General features: G+C 37.6%; 1 protein-coding gene across 1 annotated transcript; it reads left to right on the top strand.

Moving 5' to 3' along the window:
- The first annotated feature begins 281 nt into the window (after positions 1-281).
- On the top strand, positions 282-19,554 carry LOC135469632 (TGF-beta-activated kinase 1 and MAP3K7-binding protein 2-like). Its single transcript, XM_064748155.1, has 8 exons — positions 282-404; positions 4,602-4,754; positions 6,482-7,856; positions 11,434-11,573; positions 14,772-14,868; positions 15,042-15,224; positions 15,685-15,873; positions 18,322-19,554. Exons 2-8 carry the CDS (start codon positions 4,653-4,655, stop codon positions 18,330-18,332), a joined length of 2,097 nt encoding a protein of 698 aa, XP_064604225.1. The 5' UTR covers positions 282-404; positions 4,602-4,652; the 3' UTR covers positions 18,333-19,554.
- Positions 19,555-21,384: the final 1,830 nt, after the last annotated feature.

Genomic DNA, 21,384 nt, shown 5'->3' with positions numbered 1-21,384 from the left:
AAACATTGAGCATTTTATAACCTTATTTTTCTTATTTATTTATTTATTTATTTTTAGTTTAAACTAAACAAAACGAAATTTATGTTTTAAGAATACGATAATTGAATGAATTTTGCTGTATTGAATTTGAAGAGAACTAATGAATATTGGAACGTTTGGCTTGAGAAGAATGACTTTCACCGGTTGCTTCACTAACTATGTACAGACATTTTCCTGTAGCGCCACCTCTGAATTTCTCCATCTGACATTAGCGCCATCTGGTGAGCCGCGCATGCCCCGTGGGATCATGGTCCGCCATTGACAATTTTTACCGATGTTGGGAGCGTAACATTTATGTTTCTTTCGATCTCACTTGTGAAATGCCAAGAATTTTCAAACGAATGGATTAATCAAGTGGTATCTAGGTGAGGAAATAGGGAGTTAATGTTTTATGTCAATCGATGACTGTGCATAATACAGGTATGTCTCTTTGAAGAAGCCCTCCCTATCTATCATCATCGCCGTGTCCGTCATTTTGGTCAACTGATGTTGTAGTCACTGTTTATGTTTAGATTTTGTTTTTGTATTTGTGACACTTTGACCTAAATCTTGCCTTCTTTGGGACGTTCAAGCTGTCAAGACTCCAGCGTACACACTATGCTGAGGAACTTGTCAAAAGTACTTGTGCATGTGATAGATGCTTAAGAAAACAATGGACGAGTGATCAGTTTAGGTTGTATTACAGGCTGTATGGTGATTGGTACGTTGTATAAATCTGTTTAAGCCCTTGGATCTGAAGTGAGTGATGTCACCACTAGATGAATGTATTTCATGAAATTATGTTATGTTTGCCTTTGTTGTGATAATGTAATGTAGAAACTTTTTCTAAAGCCATGTCTATGTATGCTTAATCCTATACATTATTAGTTTGAGATTGCTCTGACTGACGTTAGGCAGGGCAAAAATTTTGTACTGCTAAGGAATACCCCAAACTAATGTCACAGCGCGCTCCCTTTAAAAATCTGATGTAGTTGCCGGGGCAGTTTGTCACTGCGTTTGGGACAACAATTAGCCAACAAATACGTCTCAATGGCTTTAATTGTTCACACTTATGTTCCTTACCTTTCTGTCTGTTGATTGATCGCATTGATCTGTCATTTCTTAGGCTCTGTAGATTTGAGATTCTTGGTAACGGTCAAAGCATCTCGCTGTACTGACAGCCTCAACATATTTAACAGGGGCAGGTTATGACTGTGTTTTTGTATAATATAGTTTGTACTAGTCCATCTTGATGGATTTCGTGTGTTATTTTAAAATTTGAACACTGAGTCCCTCACTTCCTCTAACACCAAATTCATGATGGTTTGGACAGTATCTTGAGGGTGTGCATTTGTTGTTGAGAGATAGGTAGTTTTTGCCCAGGAATAAAAACATGGAGATAAAACTCTGTAGAACTATAAATGTCATATTGTATAGGACTATTTTATGCACTGATTCCTTAAAGGAGAAGAAAACATAAAAATGATGTCAAATCAGATGAAAGATGACGATTACCATTGATTTAAATAGTAAGAATATTCAAAGTAGGCGGCTACGAGGACGACAGTAGACAGCTGTGTGCATCCTGCTACTTGCCCTTTTTGAACACCCTAGCAGCACTTTGGCAGCATGGACTCTACCACAAGAAGACACAGTTGTTTGTGCATGCAATATATGTACACGCACAGAGTGACTCTTCCTCATGATAGGACTGAAAAATCATTAAATACAAAAATAGAACCCTAGCATACATACATATATACTTATAGAGTACCTGAAGCTTAGAATGGATTCTGATTTATTGGTGTTTTACTCCATACTCAAGAATATTTCACTTATATGACAGTCTCCTTATAATGGAGGTTCTGGAATTAGCCAGTGCAAACTGTAGCCTCTAGAAGAACGCAAGATCACTGATGTCATGTGAAGGAGAGACAATAGAGGTGAAGCATCATAGAGATGTACAATGTCATTCCTGCCTTAAAGAACATCTCTCTGCTCTTGATTACTTCAGTATTTTAGCTTCATACCTGCCTTTATCAAATTTTGTAAACACTTCGAGGAAACAACATGTACCTTTACATTAAGCTTATGAACTTGTGCTTATGAATGTTTCTGCTCCATCAACACTAAAACATGATCAGAGAGTATTTCAAATTACATCTGGAGTGCCAATAGGGACAAAGCACTTTGTCCTTTTTGGTTTGGCCATTTGGGTTGGGTGACACCAATTTTATTCTGTGTTATGTATGTGAGCCAACACTAAAAAATCCAAAAATGGAATAACACTAAAACTAAAAATGTACATGTACCTTTTTATTTTGTACGATCTTGATATTGTACGACTTTTCCTCTTTTTTCAAGTCGTTTTGATCACGGAAATACGTCTTCAAGACGAAAAATTTTCTTGGACAGTCAACGTTTCCCACAAATTTGATGATTTTAAGTTTTATTTTTGTATGCCCCCGCCATGAGATGGAGTGTATTATTTCATAGCGATTATGGCCGTCTGTCCCTCCATATTTCTGTTCGGGCTAATCTCCAATTGTTTTCCACAAGGAGTTTCTATTTTTGGTAAATACATACATACAGATGACGATGGGTCGCGACTCAGCTTTGTCCATTTCCACAGTTGTCATGTTAACCAGATTGCAATTTTCGCCATATATACTGTACCAATAGGCACTGTCATGTCCAGGCTATAATTCCAACTGTTTTCTGCATAGAAATTTTATTTTTCATTGGCTACATAGATACAGAGATGAAGATGTGTCACGACTCACATTAGTCTTTTGGTCATGGTTACAAGATTGCCATTTCTCCATATATACTGTATAAATAGATATAATTTTGTGTCTGCGCTGTAACTCCCAGCTGTTTTCCACAGAAAGTTTTAATATTTGCTGGATACATAGATACTCAGATGATGATGTATGGCGACTTACATTTGTGCATTTCCTCGGTTGTCTTGGTAACCAGATATGTGTGTATATATATATATATATATATATATATATATATATATATATATACACATATACACTGTATAAATAGATATGATTCCATGCCTGGCCAAAACTTTTTTCTGTATAGTTTTCATTTTTAATGGACGCATTTGTCCTCTTGCGAGGTTGTTCAGGTAACCACATACCCATCATCAACACCTTTGAAGATTCCCCTCAGCTGTTATACTTACCACAATGCTGCTGGTATTCTTTTATACGTTTCAAACAAATGCATTTTTTGGGGTGTATGTTTTGCTCACCTGAACTCTTGTTGGTGGATACACGGATACACAGATGACGATGTGTCGCGACTCACTTTTGTTTATTTCCACGGTTGTCATGGATACCAAATCGCCTGTTTCCCTATATATGTTATATAAATAGGTATGATTTCATGTCTGGGCTGTAACTCAAACTGTTGTCCACAAAGTTTTAGTATTATGACTTGAGTCACATTTGTCCCATTTTCGCGGTTGTCATAATAACCAGATAACCATTTTCTGTATATAAATATACTATTTAAACAGATATGATTTCATGTCTGGGCTATAAAGCATAGAGTTTTTATTTTTGGTGGACACATTTGTCCATTTTGTTGTCATTGTAATCACAGATCTATCATCATCACCCATGAAGATTCTGCTCAGCGATTATACTCACGACATAGCTGTTGGTATTCTTTTATACATTTCAAGCAAATGCATTTGTTGGGGCATGTGTTGTGTTCACCTGAACTCTTGTTATTACATAGGTCGATGTTGGAAAAGATTTATTCTGCCCGTAAAACAACAAGTTAAACTGGTGTGGCCTCATTTGTGAAAATGAGCTACTGAATTTAGGGGACTGGCAGGGTTGTAATTGCTTTTTTGAGTAAAAGGCTTTTTTATTCTCCCAAAGTATCCAGCTACCTGGTAGAGAGGTTAATGAAGTTAAGAAGGAGCTTTGGACAAAGTACACGTATACATGTATACAGGTTGCCGGTAGTAGGTAACTGCCTTCTAATGGACTCCCTGGAGTAGACTCCACTCAGGGTCTAAATTCAAATAATTATGTGTAAAAAGAAGAAAAAAAACATGGCAAAAAATTCTTGTTGGCCATTTTAAATGTCAGAAAACTGTACTGGCAGATTATCATCTTTGCCAGCCTTATTACATGTATCTAAATGTATAAATGTATATAAATTTCTTCACTGTGAATGTTCTTTGGGTGAGTTGTTGTGGTGTCTTATTTTGATATTTTAAGTGATTAAAATAGTGTGATTATTCAGATTATACAGATTATAAACTTCATAATTTCTTAATTTTATACACAAATGGGCAGTTACTTCAGTGATATTAATAACCCAGTCTGACCATACGTGGGAGAGTCTGTTAGCAACCTGTGGATGGCCATGGCTTTTTCCCTGGTCCCAACCTGGTTTCCTCCCACCATTATGCTGGCTGCTGTCATATATATCACTTAGCTAGCGATATACATGTAGATTTCAAATGCTTTTATGACCATCCGTTACAGATTTATTAAATTAGCTAATTGTAAACAAGAGCTTTATCAATATTTTATTATTTTGCTTTGCTACAGATTAAACTGTGAAGCAATGGAACATGGAGAGTAGTAAGTGAAGATGATCAGATGGCAGCACCTGATAGTGCCATAAACCTACAGCTGTTTCACGAACTTAAAACATATTATCCAGAAATACCAGACTACATTGTGGCAGATCTTATACAACAGGTTTGTTGTGTCATGTACTTTTGGTATGCTTGGTAATCTCTTCTGTGTTGTCAGAAACATTAATCCACATTTAAAGAATAGATGAAAGGGCACTATAAAATGAATTCCAGTAATATGGTTTTAAGGAACATAAAGAAAGATATGCAAAAAAAAAACGAAAAAAAAAAAATTATTTATTTTTAAGGCATATTTTGTATTAAGAACCCTCTATTTTATTCATATTTTTTCTCAGTGGTCGGAAAACTTTTGAAAGAGCATCATCAATGCACACACTAAGAATATGGGACCAGTTTAGCGACCCCAATTTTGGCTCTTGTAACAATCACCTCGGCAGGTAACTCCGCACTGATGACTGGAGCCTTACGAAAAGTGTAGTTAAAGCCATGTTTACACCCCAAGAAGAAAACTTTTTTGTAGTTTTGTGTGTTAAACCACATCATCAGCATTGTAATTCACATTAAGAAATAAAAACCAAACTTGTCATGTATCCTTTAATATTAAGAATGAGTAGGCAAGATGGATACTTATTTTCTGTTACATCCAAGGGAGATAATCATGAAACAATGTCCTTATACACTTGATTTTTAAAATATTCTTAATATTCTGTTAAATAGAAAGACAGCAGTTAATGTTGTTATTTTGGTCAAAAGGTGGAAACAGACGGCTCTTTTCTGATGTTCTTGGTTACGTGAATTCTATCAAGGCCATCAGATATGCCATATTGGTCGAGGAGCTGAAAACATGATATTTTGGTTAAAAGCAGTTAAATCTTGGAATTTTACTGCAACTCATCTCATGCATCAACCATGCATCTAGCAAAATTGCATGGAATTCCAACTGGTTGTGGAGAAACTGTGCACCAACTTTTATTTCTAGTGATGAACCCCTTCGAAAAAGTTTTGTGACACGTTAGGAAAACTGTCCAAAAACTATGACATAATGTTGTCGAAAACTGAAGAAACAGAGCAGAACTACAACTGATCTGTAACTTGTCGTGGTGAGACCATATACCAGTGTTCATTTCAGTGACAAACCATTTTGAAAAAAAAAACAAAAAAATAAAACATCAAAAAAACTGTCAATGTCAAGAACAGAAAAATTAACTTGGTTAAAAATGAATGAAACATCCAAAAATTAAAACATCATCTGTAACGTGTCATGGTCCAGCATGTACAAAGTTTTAGTTCAGTAAGATTACCCTCCCCCCATCCCCCCCAAAAAGTGAAAATAGACACAAATTTGGGTTGTCATTTCTTGTCCAAAAGTGTAATGCCTATAATTGTTATTATGATGTTTAGCCAGGAGCTAAACTGTTTGACTGAATTTATGTATACTTTTCATTTGCTGGCAAAGGTACATATTCATGGGCTATTTCTGAAATGTTTGCAGCTCTTATGATGTCAGGTAGTAGTGCAGTAGCTACTACACAGTAAGCCAGACTGAAAATTGGTGTAATCCTTGTCTGATAAACTGTTGAAAAGCTAAACCAATGAAAAGGTGAACTGCACCTGGAAACATAAGAGCCTGAATTTGTTTTCAAGGTTTTTAACCTAAAACTGATTTCATGAAACCGTAACCTGGTTGGTCAGCTTCGAAATCAAATCTAGTATTAACAAATATATACTACATTTTTGATTATCTCATATAAGTCATTTAGACTACTTTTAGTTGTACCTTATATCAAGAGAATTGAGAATGGTCTAAAATGGTTTAGTTTTGTTTTGCAGCATTCAAACAACAAGAACAAGTGCCTTGAGGTGTTGGCAGGTAAAAGTCCCAAGCACATGTTTGGAGACTACACATCAGAAACTTCAGGTTTTCCTGTGGTACAGCAGTTGGGGGATCTCCGTCTGATGGATCCTCAAAGTGTACGCCAAAGAAGTGACTCTGGCTCCAGTTTAAAGAGTAATGCCAGCACCGGCAGCCTGCCATGCATTGGCTCAGGCCTTGTGGCTTCACTGGCCAATGCCTGGCCCCCAGTTACTGTCAACAGCCAGGCACCTGCTGCCTCACCCAACACAGACTCCAGTGCCAGTGGCAGATCACCAGACTTCGGTCCGTTTCTTCAGCACTCCAGGTCCACAGGTCAGATCCCTAACATTGAGTGCAACACAAATGTAGCCAGTCCAAATCGACATTCAGGCTCAGAAATCCCTAGTGGTTCTCCAGAGTTTTGTTCTCCACACAAGTCATCGTACATAGTGAAGCCAGCTCCTAGCCATGCCAGTGGGGATACCCCACCACAAACTGCACCAAAAAGGACAGTTTTCAGCCAAATGAATTCAAACATGTATCCTGTCGGACAGTTCTCACCAGAAACTCATGTGCAGAACTCTGGTGCAGGTCACCATGAACGTGTGCCAACACCTCAGCATTTGTCACAAGCAACAATATACATTAAAAACAGAAAACCTGAGGACAGGAATGCAAACATGACAACGATGCCACAGGTAGCTATTCAGCCTCAGCTACAGATTCAGCAGCCCCCAGCCAGTCATGTGGGATCACGGATACCCGTGCATCATTTTATTTCCAAACAGGACCAGCAGTCGTCGCAAATAGATGTGTCGTCCAGCCAGTTCAATAATGTACTCGGCCGGTACCAGCTTGGACAGGCAAGCTCACCAGTCAACTCTACCGGTGTAACAGGACCATTCCTAGTGGAGTGTAACTATGATGCGCGGCCCCAGATACAGGTGTCTGTCTCCTCTGTGACCCCGCCTATAAGTGGGGTCTTCTCTACACCGACTAATCCTCCAAGTTCAGTGTACCAGCCCACTTTCAATCCTCCAGACATACCTGGTAGACGTGATGTCATGCCTAGTACTAATGTGTCTACAATAAGTTACCCAGCCCACACATTTTTGCCAAACTATCAGACTATGATTACCACATTACCAAAGGCAAGCAAAGCTGGTTCTCCTACACGAGAGGACTATACATCTAGCCGCTATAACAATATGGTGCCTTTTTATCCGGCTGGGTTACAGAGGCAGGCTTCCCCTACCCCCAGTCAGAGCAGTGCCAGCTCTGAGGCCTCCCAAAGGGAAGGGTCTACCCAGCTAGCAGCCAGTCAACAAGATGAACGAGACTATATCAAAGGTAAAACTTACACATAACAGTAGATGTGCCCTGATGCTCATCAGTTATTTTCAAGGGCTGTGTACATGTGTGATTTGAGCATGCCATTGATGTCAGTGTGTTGCTTTGTGTTCATGGTCCTTTGAATTTTAAGAGAAAACTATGTGGACCGTTGGCCCACGAATACATGTATATGCACTATGCCTGAAGTGTGCATGGGGAATATCCCATGCTGAAATAATAACCTCTCACTTTTCACAACTATAGTTTTGATCAATGAGAATTGTTGAGATGTGAAGCTGCCAAGACTTCTGGATCCTTGTTCTGCTTACCTGTAACTCAGGTAAACATGTAGTGCTACCTCGTTAGGGTTTTTTCTTCACTGCAGATTGTTTTGGTATTTACACGTACTTACCTGTAATGGTGTTACCCATCATGAAATGAGGTCCAGCCACAAATTCAGTATTATTTGTGATGGATGTTGTTTATTGAGTCCAGTGAAAACGGTTGATACTTCAACTTTGGTTGAGGACTTTTGCAGGTGAAATCTCACCTTTGGAGAACACCCAAGCTCTTTTGAGATTTTAAATGTATACACAGTACAGCCCAGAAATACATGTCACTTGACATCCAGTAGACATAAAACTAAATAAAGTTGTGGTTGTTTTTTCAACTGTTATGCCATCTGCGAGCGTCAAACAGTAGTTGCTTTGCGACTACACTATGCTCGCTTTTAGCACGATGAGGTTCTTAGAATGCACATATGTACTGTGTTTACTTTAGTTTTTCTTGGCGTCTTGTTATCTATGTGTCTATACAGTGTGATAATCACCAGAGAATAAAAGCATCCATAATTGCAGGGATTCATACGTGTAGATTTTACCACCAGATATTCATTTTGTAGAAATAAAATTAAAAAATGGTGTCACTTAGTGAGAAAATTCTGGCATAATGAATTTGTCTAATGTGCAAATGAAATGTATATGTAGGTTAGACTGTCGTACGTGGCCACTGCCGTTTTTTGTCTTGTTGGCGCTGATTTTAGGGGATTTCCTTGTGTTAGATAAGCAGAAACAGAAATAAGGTAGATACTCTCCAAAGTAGATGCTTTTGAATGACTTGTTAGGTATCGGGGATAAAAGAAACTAAAAGTTAAAGCTTTCTGAAGTGGTTGACCAGATTGTCATTGTGGGCCAAAAAGTCATAAGGGACGTAACTCACTTCAAATATTATTCAAAATTAATTTGTTGCATTTTAAATAGAGAAATAAATACAGAAGGATTTTTAAATAATTCCCGTTGATTCTTATACTAAAAGCCACCTGTAAATCTAGTGTATGAATTTGTAAGACATTTTCGACATTTTTGTATTCAGGTCCAACCTCTACATTTTTATCAATTTTTATTTGTTCCCTAAAGCTAGGAGAATGCTGTGAAGCATATGTTATGAAGTTGTCAAACAGGAGACATTTACAGAAATCTATATACATTTGTACTGGTACTGTAATGACACATTAGAACATAAACTTTTCCATTGTTTGTACGTGTAAAATAAATTTAAAAATTAATTCAGCTACTGACTCAATATGCTGCACCAGATTACCGCTCTACTATTTTAATGGTGTGTTTTTAGCAGCTGCAGTTAGGTCGGAACTCTGGTAATGGCTAATGGCAAGTTTCTAAGTTCAAGAGGAATAAGATAATTGAAGACCTACCTTCAAGAGAGATTTTACTTTTGTAAGCTTATCTGGAAAGCCCAGGACAAATGATATATAATTTTGAAGCCTTTAGGACGAAATAAAATACATGTATTCCTTATTCATATATATGTACAAAAGACAATTTCAGTCATATTGTATATTTTACCTAAGCTGAAAAATATTGATTCTCCTGGGTCTCTCAGTGGCTAATGTCCTAGTTCAGCAACAGTTATAAATGTTGATGTAATTGGTCAATATAAACAAATACATCAATGAAATTATATGTAAGAAACATGTAAACCTTTTGGCCAGACAAGGCGGGTGGTGGTTTTGTGCTTGAACAACAAGTAAGAACTATATCAGGTAACTGATCGCTGCGAGTTCAAATCCAGTCCATGCTGGCTTCCTCTCCTGCTGTGTGCGAGAAGGTCTACCAGGGACCCGAGATGGTCTTGGGCTTCCCCTGGGGCCCTGCATGGTTTCCATAATGCTGGCCGTCATCGTATAAGTGAAATTTTCTTGTGTACCGGAACGGCATAAGACAACACTGAAATAAGTAAATAAATAAATCAGGCAACCAAGTAGCTTCTTGTATGTACAGTATGCCTGCAACATGTGATCATTGCCTCTCATTGCATTGTGTCAATTGCAATTCATTTTTGTCTTTATCACATCACATATGAAACTTTAAATAGTGATGTTCTGGGAACATGATAGAACACATGTATTTTGTTAACACTTCGCTTGCATTTTTTGTAAGGTTATTTCTGGGTTGTACTGTACTGTAGTTTACTAATTAAAACGAATAATTTTGTTTTTTTTCCTCAGTAAGATGGGTATCAGGAAAACATTAGTGAAGAGAAATGTTTAAGAGAAAGAGATGTACATGTAGGCCTACATACAGTATATACTATCATTCAATTTAATTTAATGTGGTGTTGTTGAAAATCATATATGTTCCTCTCACCATAATGCGTGTTGTCGTCGTGTAGTGAAACATCCTTGAGTACGGCATAAAACACCAATGAAGTAAATAAATAAGAAACCATACACGTATATGCTTTCTCACACAACGTGAGACAGATGATGACATTTACTCAAAAAAAAAAAAACATGTAGATACATGTCGTTGTATTTGACAAGGGCCTGACAATATTCAGCTTTTATCAGCTATTATGTATGATGTATTAGCCATATATTGGTACTGGGGAACAAACTAGAGCCCGTGGCAATTTTTGACCATGCTTCAACATTGGAACCCTTGGTGACCGTCCAATATTCAGATCATTTCTGGTGTGTATTTTTCTAAATTTTTGACTTTTAGAAACTAAATGTATGTATGTGTCCATGCAAAGTTTCATTAGTGACAAAGATTCACAGAAATTGCATGAAATTTGCAATGAATGGATACACACTCGCATGTTGTTGTTGTTGTTTTTTCGTTCATTGCCATATAATGTGGATTATAAAACTTGGATGACATTGGTCATAGCATTTACTGAAAAGTGCCTAAACCTGAAATATGACTACTGTAACCGCTGTAACTGATATACATTAATTTTTATAGACCTCTAACCGGCCTATGAAGAGGTTGTGTGCAACCTGAAACAGGCTGTGAGAACGGTGTTATTCAAGTAAATGAATGAAACCGACTGAAATTTGGTTTCACGATAGGTCACTTTTGGGCTGATAGGCTGACCTATGCTGAGTATTGAAGTAATAAACTGCACCCACCTTCGTTCCAGTTGTTTGGTGTTTGTTTTAGAGAATTAAAGAACAGAGTGTTTCAGACAATCTTAAACATGGCCAAACAAGTTGTGGTCAAAAAGAGCTGTAATAGGTAAACACATACATTAACTCTGTAGATTTATTTTCTTTATGCTGATGTTTTATTTGCAGCATTGTTAAGTCACCAGCATGTTAGAAAGGAAACATTGGAGAGTGATTTGGATAGAGAGACCAAAAAACTGGAGCAATTACGAGGACAGGTCACACAGATGGAGGAAAATATGGCTGAGAGCAGTCAGGCATTTCCAACTGTAAGTACATGCATGGACTGAATTTCATAGTTTTTGGACACCTCAGAGTAAAAAAAATAGCTAACCCTCATGAATCTTTAAATCATGTCTGGTCAGAATGTTAACATGTAAGACCTCCCGCTCATTGAGCATGAGCAGGTGCTCCTGGTGTGGTATGATTAACTAGTATGGCTACTTGTAGCTTTCTTGCCATTACAGTATTTACACATTTCACCGTAGCAACATACTCAGTTCTTCAGAGCCTTTTTGATGAGTGTCTTTCAACTTTCTGATCAACCATAACCCATGATTTTGTGTCTTTCCTGCTTCCACTTTTGAAGAGGAAGATTAACTTAAAGGATTAGTGTCGAGATTGGTTATTTGGTCATAAATTCCTACCCTTGTATATACTGTTAAATTGAGTATAACAAAATATTGAAAAAAACTACAGTAATGTGAGTAATATGGCTTTAAAATCACTACATAATGAGGTTGAGTTTATATATTTTTTCCGCCAACACTTGGTAATCTTCGCCGAAAGACGTCATACAAGTCCAACCATTACCAGCCGTCAGAGTTTTGCCATTTAGTTCAGTGTCAAAAAGCCACACTTGTGACAACAAGCATATCCAATTTCGCCATGAAATGGTTTGTTGTTCTGCATACAGTTGTGAAAATGGTCGTTGAAGAATCCTAGAGTTAGTTTTTTCAAGTTTTTACACGATTTGGCCCTAAGGAAAGCGTGGATTCCCCTCACAAGGCGAAAAGGTTTTATACCCAGCAAACACTGCCAAATCTTTGCCTTGCGAGCAGCTAAATTTTTTACAGCAGTGAGGAAAAATTTGGCTTTAAATATGTGCATTTAAACCCTGGTGATAAAGTTTGGTGGGTGTAAAACAAAAGCATGAGTTCATTTGTCATTAGTTTGATCAACCTTTGGAATGCAAGTAAAGTGAAAGAAAAGTAGATACAGCCACATGATTGCTTCCAATGAATGTTGCTTTGATACACGCTATGCCTCCAATGAATGTCACTTTGATACATGCAATCCCAGTGGCTGTGTCCCTCCTGTGGACCAATGAGTGAGCTTCTAACAAATTGTGGACTGTGTACAACAACGCAATGGCCTTTTAACAGCTATGGCCATGCCAGCTGTTTCTGACTGGCTACAGAGGACAATTAAACTGAAAACAATCCAAAACTAACCATGTCAATTGACTGTGCAAATCAAGAATTAATGACTGGGGTTGAAATGCTGGTTGTTTATTAAAAGTAGCCATCAAAGGTGTGAAAACAAGTGACATCTCTTTGAATACCGCTCAGGGCAGGTGCCAAAGCAATCTTACATAGTCATAATCCATCCCCCCATTGTGTTAATCTCCGTCTAATCCAGATTACGAGGATTAGCAACACCGCAGGAAACAAAAGAGGGTTAAAGCCATTTTTCCAAAGACCTGTTTGACATGCTTAAGTTTGGCCATAATATAACTTGGAAAATTAAACAGTTGTAAGAATTCTTTTTCAGTATTGCCTTGATTAAATGCGAGAAAATAAATTTCCTCGAACGCACATTTGAAGTAAATCCACTCAGGGAATGGAATAATATTTATTTTTTGGACAGAAGGAAAGAATAGTAAATATTAAATCTGATATACACACGAAATGTGGACCTTCAGTGTAACACAGACAGCATATTTGCTTCCTTGTAGCTAGAATTCATCTTGAAAATGACATCGTTTTGATACGAATTCCCACGTTATATAGGCCATCTAAACTTGGGTTGGCCGCTTTTAGCACGATGAGGTTCTTAGAATGCGCATATGTACTGTGTTTACTTTAGTTTTTCTTGGCGTCTTGTTATCTATGTGTCTATACAGTGTGATAATCACCAGTGAATAAAAACATCCATAATTGCAGGGATTCACACATGTAGATTTTACCACCCGATATTCATTTTGTAAAAATAAAAAAATGGTGTCACTTAGTGAGAAAATTCTGGCATAATGAATTTGTCTAATGTGCAGATGAAATTTATATGTAGTTTAGACTGTCGTACGTGGCCACTGCCGTTTTTTGTCTTGTTGGTGCTGATTTTTACTTGTGTTAGATAAAACAGAAACAGAAATGAAGTAGATACTCTCCAATGCTTTTGAACGACTTGGTAGGTATCAGGGAAACTGAATAAAAGAAACTGAAAGTTAATGCTCTCTGAAGTGGATGACCAGATTTTCATTGTGGGCCAAAAGGTCATAAGTGACGTAACTCACTTCAAAATGTTACTCAAAATTAATTCAATGCATTTTAAATAGAGAAATAAATACAGAAGGACTTTTAAATAATTCCGAGACTTGGGTTGGTCATCTATGACGTCACCAGCTGAGCTTTACTGGGTGGCTGGCCGGAGATCCGCTGGGGTTGTATATGTTCTGTTTTTGGTGGATTTAAAGTCATTAATTACGTTTCTCAGAGGCCCTCCTGGTAACATACTGTTAAACAGGTTATAATTTTTATACTTAGGACAAGTAGGTGAATCTGGACACTAATCCTTTAAAGCTTTTACATGTATATTGTGCATCAATCGCCCGTACACTACGTGTAGACACATATCATACAAAAAAAGATATTGACTGGTTTCAGTATGTCTAGCACATGAACAATACATCCACAACAGTACAAAAGTTTCAAGTGATAAAATGATAACTTATATACCAAAAAGAAACAGAATTTATTATAAATATATCTTTATTGAAGGTAGCTGAGTCAAATTGTACAAAACTGTTCTTCACCAAGGCCTTCACAAACAAAAACAATAGATAGAAATAGTTATGCTGTGACAAAGAAACAAATGTGATTGCCGCACCAGCAACGGTCTTAACCAGCCGGTGAGACAGGGTAGTGGGAGACAGCCCATTAACGACCTCTTCCTGTGCCACCTATGAGAAATCATTTACGATTATGTTTGCTCAAGCAGATAAAATGTCCATGATGGCAAGCAGATGCCAGCCTCAATGAAGTAAATTTGTCCAGTGTAAATCACTCATCGCAAATAGTAAATTTAGATTTCAGTTTTGGTTTCTGAATATTTAGAGTTGTGTTTCAGACATTATGTTTTGGTGTTTTGTTTATCATTATTTTATTCTCTACATACAAACGCATGTGTGCACTCATGAGTTCTGATATACACGTGGTTTTAGCATGACTTTGTTTTTGAAATTTCAGGTTGAAGATCTTACTAAGCTAAGGGACAGCAATCGCAAGCTTTTGACAGAAATACAGTGCATGACCCGTGAAATAGACATGTATAACCAGGGAAGAAGTAAGTTTAATAGCGTTAACCAATATGTAAAACTTCTCATTGTTAATTAGGTTATAATATGTTGGTGATACAACAATGATGTATGGGTTAATCAAGAGTCCTACTAATTGAAATGATTTTCCAGGTGTAATATGACAAATCGGAACTGACTGTATAACATCCTTGTGTTTTAGCACCTTTGGGCATATGGAATGCTCAAGATGAACAGTTTTTCCAGCATCTGGACCAGGGTCGACCGTCGGCGTTACCTAACGTAGGGGTGCCGCTGCCTCACCGGGTGCCTCTTCATACTCACGCGCAGAGCCATACCCCTCAGCGCCCCACCCAGACACTCACTCCCCCAAGAACAAGCAGACGTAAGTGACAAATTAAAACCCTCTAGGCATTGGTGATTAGAAAATGAACAGATCTACAGTTGCTCAGAATAGCACATTGTTATTCTGTAAATAATTTTGAAGATGTCATGGTTAAAATCACAGTGCATTTGCAAATGAGCTGGACATTACATGGCTAACCCTGTATTTTGTATGAGAAAGAAGATATACTAGTATCTCATGTATAACAGTTACCTCAACTCCACTCAGGGGTTTCATGATCATATGCATACACTTGTGTGAATGGGAAATTATTCATTACTGTGGGACCTGATTTTGTTTTGGGAACCCTTGAGAATACATGATTACGGTTATGATGAAAGCTGTCATAGCACCAATATTGGAGTAAGAAGTTGCTGATATTTTTAGTTCAAGAGGTAACTGTATTTTGTGAATTATATGAGTAAATGTGACCTGACAGTAATGTTTCTTGTGGTTTCAGCGTTGCCATCAGTGCCTGCCCCTGTACCTAATATCACGTCCCAGGTTCCACCGGCTCCAGGGCCCCAGGCCAACTCTTCGAGTGGGGATTCCGAGGAGGGGGAACAGTGGAGCTGTACAGCCTGCACCTTCCTCAACCACCCAGCGCTGAATAAGTGTGAATGTTGTGAAATACCCAGAGTTCACTTAGGTACAATCTGCTCCTCAGACCTATGCTATTGTCATGATCACTAACACACGTGACACCCCTGCTGTTATAGGCTTTGCCAGTGCTTCAAGCCATGTGGCTTCTCTTGAGAAACTCATATCCAGTGCAAAGAACAGGCTGGAACTGTGTCTGTCAAATGACGCAAAATGTAATGAAAACATGTGAATGATTATTTTCTTGCAAAGCTAGAGCATTAGACAGAGTGTTAGATCATCTCATGAATATTTTTCTTAACTGGTATACTGTAATGATAATTGTGTATCAGTATTGGGTAAAAAAAGATCACAATGTTGTACTCTGTGATAATCCATGTGTTGATGAGCTTAACATGACCGTTAGTCACAAATCACAGCTGCTGCCTTGTTTTTCTGCTGAGTCTTAACCTCCTTGCTTCTAGTTAACATGTTGCCCAGTATACAAGTATGTTCTGTGATTAGTGTCAATCATGAATCCTTTTGAAAGAAGAATTCATTCCCATTGACGTTAAACATAAAAAAAACTTCTAATTTTGCTCATCCACTTACAGCATATTATGCCACAGTGAATTTTATTGTTAATTTAATACCTCATCAGGTTTGTTTTCATGACACCATGACTAGATACATGTATTTCAGAAGGATCAAATATCTTTGGGGCATAATTCAGACCTTTTCATTACATTTGAACTATTTGGCATGGCAAAGAAAAATATAAATTTATTGCATTTGTCTTTGGCTACAAAAACCTAAGTTTAGATTTTATTGTCGATATGAGAAAGAAAGTCATAATTATTTGCCAGGTGGTTTAACATGAGCTTGTTGCATCCTTCAGAAAGACTCCTCCAAAAAGAAAATGGCCCAAAATTTATAAAATAAATCAAATGAAGTTGAGCATATGGATATCATATTGATATTTTTTCACTTGCAAATTGACAACCTGTTAAAGAGTCATTGGAAATGTAATGTTCACAAATGTGCAAACTTTGATCAGCTTATTTGCCCTAAATAATACCTAATTTTTTTCACGTGTCATTTGATCAATTTGAGAGAAAAAAAAATGAACTAAGCACAAGTCTGAGCCCAACACTGGAAAACAATGGGAAAAAAGTGAAAAGACTTGTGAAAAGCTTTGGCTAGGGTTATGTTTGTTACCGGGTATGTCAGTTGAGCTGTATTCAGCTGTAATAAACAGGTGGCCTCGTTTGTTTTCTTCTAATGTATCAATGTTCATGTGGTGATATTTGAAACTGGTGCAGTGCTGTCCATCCACTAATACATAACTTTCATGCTTTCCCACTTATTAATAACCGCTTGCCCTTTCGCCACTCTCAAGGCTTTCATCTGAGCAAACCTGTTACACCAAAGGACCGGTACATGTAATGCAGTTTAGATGTACAACCTGTTTTTTTTTTTTTTCACTATTGTTTACCACTTATGTGTTTCATCTAAAGTTTCATACGTACAAGTGTACTTTCAGAAGCATATGAAAATGATACACCAGATGCCAACATTTAAGGTTTTCTGATAAAAAATTAATAAAATGTCATATAAAAATACTTGGTGACTCTAGGTGGATGAGTAAGTCATCACTGAGAAACGTGTCATTTTGTCATTTGTGTCAGGTGAAATACAGTATGTCTGTTTTTCCTTACAAGCCTATAAAGTGCTTCACTGGGTACATGAAGGTGTTAACGAGATGTGTTCCTGTGAAGATTAGTACAACATAACTAATAGGTCAACATTACATATGTTTACAGTGTAAGAGATGTTCTCTTTAGCACACAATGTATTCTGTCTTCCGCATGGAAACCTAATGGTTGTGCACAAATCGTGATGCCACAGTTCACAGGAAACTGTAGTTCTATAATCAATGGTAATTTGATTGATTCTTGTCATCAGTTTAGCAAAAAAGTACTGTAGATAATTAAAGGTTGACTACGGAAGAGAACGCATGAACTAGTGATAGCCATGGTTTGTTTTTACCAGTATACACCTCTGTTGTCCACTGTGCAGAGATGATGTATTATGGTAATTCTTCAACCTTATCACATGTTTGCAAAGTGTTTATGCAAGTATGTTCTGAGGGTAATATTCTGCATAGACTGATAACATTATACATTTTATGAAGTCCAGAATTGGCCGTCTCAGCCAAAATAGTTTCATCACCAAAGGTGCATGAATCACACTGAAAGTTTGTCTTTTACATGCGAAAAGGTTGAACAGAAAATTAAGAGCATTGTTAAATTTTGCTCACACTCTGGTTTACATCGGTCATCCAAGTTAACTTACTCAAGTTTACAGACTCAAAATTATGCTTTCACAGCTGTTCAGAGATATGTTAACTTCTCACAGAATCCATGAACCCTCATCATTTACCATGGCTATTTGAAAATTCCATTTTTCTGCATTATAGAAGCTTTTTTTATGTTTTTTTTTTCCATTTATTTGCCAGGGTCGCAATAGGTGAGCCTGATGATTTAACTGCCGTTCATCCTTCAGCCTCAGCTGCAGAGTTCCCTCCCCTCATCATCATACTACATGGTAGTCTTCAGTTTGAGGAGGGCTAACAGCATGCTGCGACCACTCCACACAGCTTACACATAGTTTTGGATTCAGTACTCTTGCATTACCCAGCTAGTCACTTCGAGCTGAAGTGAATCTGGGTGATTTTGAACCATTTCTGTTCTGAACTGGCCTGGGCGATGTTGTGTTGGATTATCGGATGCATTGGTGTCACAGTGGGGGAAGAGGTAGAAAAACCAGAAATATTGTTTAACACTTATTTAAATCCTTCCAAGGTGCCTTGAACTTGTGAAACTCACTGGACATGCAAAAAATTTTGTTAATTGAGAAACTGAATGTTGTGTGTTAATGTCTGTTTTGAGGCATAGATTTAAATCCTAAAATTTAATAATCTAAGCTTTTTCTAAGGGCTTGTTGATGAGAGCTCAGCTGTTTCTAAAGGCTTGTTGAAGAGTGCTATCACATCGTTTTCGATGCTTAATGCATAATCTAACCTCAGTTATCTATTGTTCCCTGTTTACGGTTATTATCGCTGCAACCAGAACTTCTCCTATCTCTTGCATAATATCTAGTTTGTTTTTCTCGCAATTGGTGGCATTTCCACAGGTAACTGACGAAATATTCCTCAGTAGTCGTAACGTCACATGTTGTGTAATCTAGACTGGGTAATCATGGTGAAGAACTTTTCATAATCCCTGCTGAGAATTACGCATTACAATGAGGAATCCTTTGGGCTGAATCCTACTTATAAACTGTAGGCAGCACAGATAAGTGCTGGCACCTGATCTTGTACATTGTATGATATGTATATTGAAAGTTTATTTGTTGTAACTTGTACATATATGTAAGAGGTTATGTAAATATAAGATTTTATAAATCAAGTATTGACTGTCTTCATCATATGTGAAGAACCAGACCCCAAACCAGCAGACTTTCAGACAGATTACATGCTAAAGAACTGTTACCGATATGCTCAGTCCTTCATTACTGTTGACAAAGAATTGTGACTTTCTGTTCGATAATTGAAAGCTGCGATCACCGTGCATTTTGCAGTATTCACTGCTCAACATTTGGTTCAGTCTATCAACAATTGGATGTACTGTTGTTAGCCTCGGCCAAGACAACCGACATAATATATGATTGAAATAAATTTGAGCTTATGAATGGGTTGGATTTTCTTTTTTCATTTGTCAAATTTTTAGTTTGTTTAATCAAGGCAAGGTGAAAGGTAGTATTTCTACCACAGTTTGGATATCACTACCTGTATTCAGTGTAGGTCTACAGAGCTGTACAGCTAGACTTCTGATTGTCATCAAGGCCACACAAACAGCGCAACCACTGGAATGCCTGTATTCCCTTTCCAGTGGTGAATCTTGTTTGCCTTAAAATACATTTATTTCACTGGTGTTTTACACACTACTCCTACACAACATTTCACTTTTATAACGGCAACGAGCTTTGTGATGGGAGATCGAAAAGAGCCTGGGTGAAACCTGCGACCATCCACAGGTTTCCTAACTTAAAATGCAATAATCTAATAACCACTGGGCTAGGATATACTGTCCCACGTGATAGTCCAGGCTAATACACTGGACCTGCCTGTTTTTAATTCGCTCAGCCAATCACTAACAATTCTACATACCTGTAACCTGGATGACTAGATACCAAATAAATGATCAGGTTTTTGGTTATGAAAATTATGACGTAACTAGATCCCACAACTACTATGGTATACATTTGGAGGAGTCATTGGGGACTTTTCACTGGTACATCTACTTGACAATGAGATGGTAGTATTCATAATGGCTCCTGAATGTATTTTAGCAGATTTGGAAGATATAAGTCCAGATAGACATGTACAAGTCATGTTTGGCGAATAATTTTCATTATTGCCCCACCATGCCATAACATCACTATTAGATATAACGTCACAACTTGTAATTCCAGTACTGACCTTGCTTTAATAGCTGGATTGACTTTACATTAATAACGTTCTAAGATAGTGTGCCCAGGTTAACTTAAGGGAATTTGCTTCATGGTACAGGGTTGGAGAGAGGTTAGGGCAGTCAGAAACCGCTATTCCACCAGCAATTAGAGTCGTCAACCAGTGATTGTCATTACAGCCTTACAAATTCAGAGCAGGGGAAAAATTTCTTAAAATGATAAAACAAACATGTTTACAATGCTGATAACCTACAATCACTCTACAATGTCGTTTTGCCTCACAATAATTTGATGCTGGTCTGCTTATCTGCAGCCCGAACTTCCAGGAGAGCTAACCACATCTGCTAGACTCCCAATTGTTATGAAATGCATTTTTTACAACAGGCATAAAACCATATACTTGTCAAACAGCACAGATCTTATTGATAAAATAAAAAAAGAATATTTCACTTATATGGCAGTCTGCCTTTTTGGTGCACGATATTAGGTTCACAAATCCATGAATCCACATAAACCTTCTGATGTAATTCTTTATTTTCCATGTGAGGTCACAACGCTTAATGGAAACTCAGAATCGAAAAATGCAGTTCTATTACCTCTGAACCATACCACGAGGTTCAACAGCTAAAGCACTTAAGACATCTTTGATGTGTTTTATTTACAGGCCTGCAAATGCCATTGAGCTGAAATATAGGACACGTTTCAAAAATATCGGACAATTAAGATTAAACATAGGACGTCCTTCACACATCACAATCTTTACTTACCAGTAAGAATAATTTAAAAAATTCAGCTCTGAATGTAGTGATAGAATTATGCATATTGTTTTCCTATGTGTTTACAAGCAGTGTTTGGTCTGATCAGTTGGGGCTGGAAGTCTTGTTCATTGACTGTAACTCATCACCACAGTCAGCACAATAACAGAACCCCAGACCTGTTACATGAGGAAACTCACATTTCCCTTATAAAACGGTGGCCAGCAGGAAACTGGGCAGAGCCTGGGGTAAACCCACGACCATCCGCAGGTTGCTGGAAGACCTTCCCACGT

This window comes from Liolophura sinensis, chromosome 1, assembly GCF_032854445.1.
Source record: "Liolophura sinensis isolate JHLJ2023 chromosome 1, CUHK_Ljap_v2, whole genome shotgun sequence".
In the NCBI taxonomy this organism is placed as follows: Eukaryota; Metazoa; Mollusca; class Polyplacophora; order Chitonida; family Chitonidae; genus Liolophura; species Liolophura sinensis.
This window is presented reverse-complemented; position numbering and strand designations above follow the sequence as displayed.